Raw genomic sequence first — 6,000 nt, forward strand, 5'->3', positions numbered from 1 at the left:
ACACGTGATACTGTGCTGGATCTGGTTAATACAAATTTTAAGATTTGTTCACTTGAATACTATTGTCCTATTGTAACATGAGCGGAGCGTGATGGGGCAATATAATACAATCCAGGGGTTCTATGTACAATATAAACGAAAGTTGAAAAGTTGGGGTTACGTAACGCGCTGTTCGAATATATACCCCCCCTCGTATAACGCGCCGTAACGTTTTACATGGCCCCCCTCTCCCCAACTTGCGGTACGTAATACTTGAAACTTCCAAAGTAGATTAAATTACACTTGGTATGATAAAAAAACTGTCCAACGAATTCTTTGTTTTATCTAGTAACACTCAAATATAAAAAAGTTTTATCGATAAAACGAAACTTGCCAGCAAACAATTCTAAACATACAGGAATCATTTTCAAAAAAATTATTCTATTTTGATTATATTCGCTTCTTGTATCAAGATACTTTTATGTGGCACTCGTTGTATTATTAATTTTCTTATCTTAATTGGCAACTAACATGTCAATCTCGACAAAAAAGTATAGATATCTACTAAATAAATTATTTTTCAAACTCTTTCAGACTAGTTTGACAAACAGTTTGAATTTTCAAACCTATACGATTGACCAGTTTGACTTGACTTGAATTATTTGTCAGAAAGATTGACTTGAGTTTGACTTGAAATTAAGTCAAACTCAAGTCAAGTTCAAACATTCAAGTCAAACTTGTGCAACTCTATGCGCCACTGTCGACGCATGTCCCACTAAGTGACGGCACAGTGTTCATACGTTTTCTTTTAGGTTCTACTATTTAAGTTATAGGCTCTTATCGTGCCTAAAATGATTAGCAAATTTCACCTGTTCTTAGTCTATTATTTGATGGACTTTACTAAAATTGTATTCCATACTTATTATAGTAAACATTAGTATGAAACTGTTTTTATTTGTTTCATTATTTTTCACACTAGAGTTTTACTACTTTGTGATAATTCAAGATAAAGATAATTTTTTCGAGATATTTTTTTTTAATTCTTTAGTTGTCATATTAACAAGAATAAATGTAAAACTATGTGTAAAATATATTTAAATAGACGTGGTCTTAAAAAAGTACGATTACTTTTAGTATAGGAATCTACGCAAAATGCATTTTTGTATAAATTCGGTAATACTAAATTTGCTAAAAAAATTTAAATGTTGGCATTACGAAATGTCGCTGTTACGAATTGTCCGTTACCATTTGTCTGGTTACGACATAGGTTTAAAACCTGGACCGTACAACATAATTCCGGTAAAAGCATCAATTACAATGCTCAGAGTAATAGACTAGATAGCTCTTACTTGTTATTCGAAAGCTATAGTCGAATATGTCCCATCATTAAACAAAACTCTTATTTAAGATAAAGGCTCTTCTTAACATCTTTCAATGGAGTTTATGATAGTTCAGTCAGACTCTACCTATATATTCAGTCTCTATTATTCATGTTGTATACTGTTTAGAAGAGTCTTTCCAGCTATGTCACGTTTCTTCATTTCTGCTGTTTCACGCAATATCTTGGTTTTTATTGTTTCTGATGTAGCTTCTGTGGTATATGTTATTATAGACGTGGTATATTAGAGTTACTAAACTTAAGGATTCAAATATATTACATGCGGAGCAATTTTTAGAAGATTGAAAGATAGGAAACAATACAATGATAAAACTAAAAGATAATGGCCACCCTTACTCTGTTATATGGATTGGAGAGCTAGATAGAGACTGAGACAACTCTAAAAATAAAAGCTAGCGAAATTTCATATCTAAACCCTAGAAATAATGATCAGAGGACATTTATAGATAGAGAAAGAAGGGAAAACATTATTGACACTTGTGCAAGTTCTAAGACATCAATAACTAAGTACCAAAAGGAAAAAAAAAAATAATGGAATGAATATATTAACAGAATCGTAAAAAGAATAATGATGAGAATCGCTGAAGATAAGTTTCGTGTACGTAGAGAGATGAGCTACGCAAGGAAGGAACAGGTTCTGAAGATGAAAGAGGCAACACAAGAAGGAAGAGGAAGAAAAGGAGAAAATTTGTTAAAAATAGAAAATAGGATACAAAAGTAACAGTTTGAGAAAAAAGATAAAATAGATTTCTCAAATAAAATGTCTGTACATTTCACAATATTATGTACCTATGTGCGATGATTAGTCTTACACTTTATCTTCTGCTTTTTCAAAATTTTTCAACGTGTCACAATTTTTTCTATAACTTGTTTTTGGTAATCTATGTAATTGTGAATTTTATCTTGCCCTCGACTAAATAGTTCTTATAGTGTAGATATAATGTTAGTAATCTAAGACATTTTTGGACCTTTCTAGTGCTTCATTAAATTTTCTTTTGCAGCCAACTGGTGACCAAAAAAATATACGAACGAATACTACATACTACGTAAATAAAACAAAAAAGATTTTAGTGGAGTCTCAAAAAATGGACAGTGAAATGCAAAAGAAAGCGGCAATGGAGCGAGAGTTGAGACTTCAAAAATCTCTTTCCGAAGAATGTGAAGACTTAGGAGTGGACGAGCCAAGTGCTAGTGATTTGTTTCCAGAGGCTGATTTGTTATTTGATTCCAATCATTCTCCTTCGTATGATCAGGCTCCTCACGATGTAGTTAAGCGAGTAGGGGATGTAAAAGAAGAAGTAAAAGAATCATTAAATTTATTTAGTGATGATGAAACATCTAGTTCGCTTAGAACAGACTTATTTGAGTACGTAGAGTACGATGAGCCTGTGGGAACATCTTTAGAGTATCAGGAGAGAGAATTGAACGGAAATATCGCTGAGTCAGGTTCCTCTGGTTGTGAAGACAACACTTTACTACCAAAATGTGCTGCTATGTCTGAAGTTACCCTGAACTCACCCATATCCCCAGAAATATACCAGGAAGTCAACACGCATAATAAGTACAAGTTCAAATATAGCAATAGAAAAAAGGGAGAGAGAATGAAACAGAGTGAGTTTGCAGGAGAAGTTGTTACCAGTTCTGAAGATACGATAGTTTGTACTCAATTGAACAAGGTTCACTGCGTTGAGGAGAGCTGTAAAATATTACACATAGGCAAAACGGAACTTTTGAAAGAAGGTGAGAAATGTGAACTACATTGCGACGAAGATGTAGACTCACCGAGTGGCCGAGGGGCGAGAAGAAGTGTACGAAAACTCTGCTCGTGTTGTAATGGTTCGCAAGATGGTACGTTAGCGAAAAAACGGCCGCATACTTCCAGACCACACACACCGGCAGCACCGCACAAAAAATCTTTTCTTGCCAAGAAAAGATAGTGGACTTGTATATTTTAGCAATTGTTTTATTGGGTGTCACTAGTCATTAGTCATTAGTATTTAAGTACGAGGTTCATTCGTAAAGTAAGATTCCCTGCGCCGCTGAGAAAGAATGCGACGTAGTGGGAGAAATATGGCAACACTGCCTTACACATCAAGTCTCCCTCTCTTTCACCCCATCAAATTCGCCTCACTGCATTTCTCAGTTTCGGCCTAGAAGCCTTTGAAGATGGACTTCACGGTCACCATTACCACCAATGTGAAATTCTTGCTGTGAGACGTTTTTTAAATGTAAAAATAGACAGGAATACATAAATACATCACCAAAGCACTACAATTTAAATGGGCAAGAGGTAGGATTATATGACGAATTCGTTGAGAGGATGATAACATTACTGAAATATAAAAAAACATGTGGTCCAGAAGGGAATCCCAGTGGAACTCATAAAAAATTGAACTGCAAAAGTGATCAAATTAATAACCTTAATTTTAAACAACTACACAAATGGAAAAAAACATACTAGAAAATTGGAAAATGGATGGATAACCCCAATACACAAAAAGGGTAACATGGAAGACTGCAAGAACTATCGCTGTATTACTGCAACCAGCACCTTTAACAGATTATACAGGGTTAGTCACCACTAACGGGACGGAAGATTACATCGAAATGGTAAAATATTTGCAAAAAATTTTAAATGAATATGTAGGTTGTAAGTTGATAAAAGCTATATTTTAAAATTATTTTGAAATATACAGGGTGTCCCAAGAAATGGCGACGTATCAAAGTTATATTTTTTCTTATGGAACACCCTGTATTTTATTGCATTTTTAATTGTTCGCAAAAAATAAGGTATAGTTTTATAAGGCTTCCCTATACCTATGTACAGAGTGTTCTGAGTTATGTTGACTTTTCTTAATATTTAAAGTTTTAAAAGAAGGTTTATTCTCAAGTTATTTAAGAAACTATAAAAAAATTATTTTACATTTAAATAGCTGGATACTGGCTGAATGTATTCCATTATTGATTATTACGCATTTATTTACAGAGTGTTCAAAATTTACAGTCTCATTATTGGATTGTTCAATATGTCATATTATCCTTATTTTAAATGGAACACCATGTATATTAATAAATAATTATACTAAATAGATTTACCTCTTTCGAATGGTGTATAGATGTCCTATACCTAGGGCTCATAGGTTTTGTCTAATTTGCAATTATTTAAATTCGTAATCTGTAAATCGATTTTAAAACAAAAGATGTAGGTAGTTATTAATGTCATTGTATGACATTGTCATTTTATGACAGTACGGTCTTGTAATTATCAAAAATATAAACATCCGTGTATAATACTCAAATTTAATTGTTCCTAAAAATGAACAATCACGCTATCTACGAAAGCCACCCAGGTCACCAGGATTGACAAAGATGGATTTTTTAAATGGGGTTACTTGCTGCTACTCCAGATGATGTGAAATTAATAATTTCAAACGCTTTTGCATCTATAACACCACCTATGAAAAATAATGTAAGCAAATCATTTGAAGATAACATCGCTTGTTGTATTGCACAAGAAAGCAAACATTTTTAACATGTATTACACAACTGATAATTTTTTACTTGTAGTAAGTTGTGGTTCTTTTTGTATTATTTAATTATTTTCAATAATGTTTCGTTATGTATTTAATTATTTTCAAAAACGAAAAAAATTATTTTACAAATCAGCAACTAAAAGTATACATTTTTATTTACAACTACACTCGTTTATACCAACTATGCCAAGATGATGGGTTTAAAAATCGAGAGTGACTCTAAAATAAATATTTTTAAAATTTATTTACCGTTTAAAAAAATTGTAAATTACGCAAAAACTATGACTCCTAGTTATAGAACATCCATATACCATTCGAAAGAGGAACCTGTGTTTAGTATAATAATTTATTAATATTCGGTGTTCTATTTAAAATCAGCATCACATGACACATTGAATAATCCAATAATGAAACTAAATTTTGAACACCCTGAAAATAAATGTGTAATAATCAATCATGGAATACATTCAACCTATATCCAACTATTTAGATGTAAAACTAATTTGTTTATAATTTCTTAAATAACTTTAGAATAAGCCATTTTTTAAAAGTCTATATTTTAAGAAAAGTCAATATAACTCAGAACACTCTGTACATAGGTATAGGGAAGCCTTATGAAACTATACCTTATTTTTTGAGGACAATTAAAAATGCAATAAAATATAGGGTGTTCCATAAAAAAAATATAACTTTGATACGCCGCCATTTATTGGGATACCCTGTATATTTCAAAATAATTTTAAAATGTAGCTTTGATCAACTTACAAACTATTAATTAAAATTGTTTTTCAAATCTTTTACCATTTCGCTGTAATCTTCCGTCCCGTTAGTGGTGACTCACCCTGTATATGGAAAAACTTTAAAAATTCTAAATAAAAAATGAATATGCACCTTTAGAGATAGAACAACAAGCAAGATTCCTAGCAGGAAGATCTTGCATCGACCACATCTTCACGCTCAACCAACTCAACGAAGAAAGTAGCCAGAGACAGAGAAATCCATCTACTATTCGTCGATCTAACTAAGGCATATGATACCGTACCACTGTATAAATTATGACAAGTCCTGGAAAATCCCCTATTAATATAA

At 32.2% G+C, this 6,000-nt stretch overlaps 1 protein-coding gene across 1 annotated transcript in view; it reads left to right on the forward strand.

Annotated features, from left to right (window-relative positions):
* The window catches only part of LOC114334981 (uncharacterized), a 144,072-nt gene extending 140,742 nt beyond the window's left edge, over positions 1–3,330 (forward strand). The window contains exon 10 of the mRNA XM_028285116.2: positions 2,380–3,330. Coding sequence (XP_028140917.2) covers positions 2,380–3,315 — 936 coding nt within the window. The 3' untranslated portion in view covers positions 3,316–3,330. The remainder of the gene's footprint in view (positions 1–2,379) is intronic.
* The last annotated feature ends 2,670 nt before the right edge of the window (positions 3,331–6,000 follow it).

The sequence above is a fragment of the Diabrotica virgifera genome, chromosome 10, assembly GCF_917563875.1.
Source record: "Diabrotica virgifera virgifera chromosome 10, PGI_DIABVI_V3a".
Classification (NCBI taxonomy): domain Eukaryota; kingdom Metazoa; phylum Arthropoda; class Insecta; order Coleoptera; family Chrysomelidae; genus Diabrotica; species Diabrotica virgifera.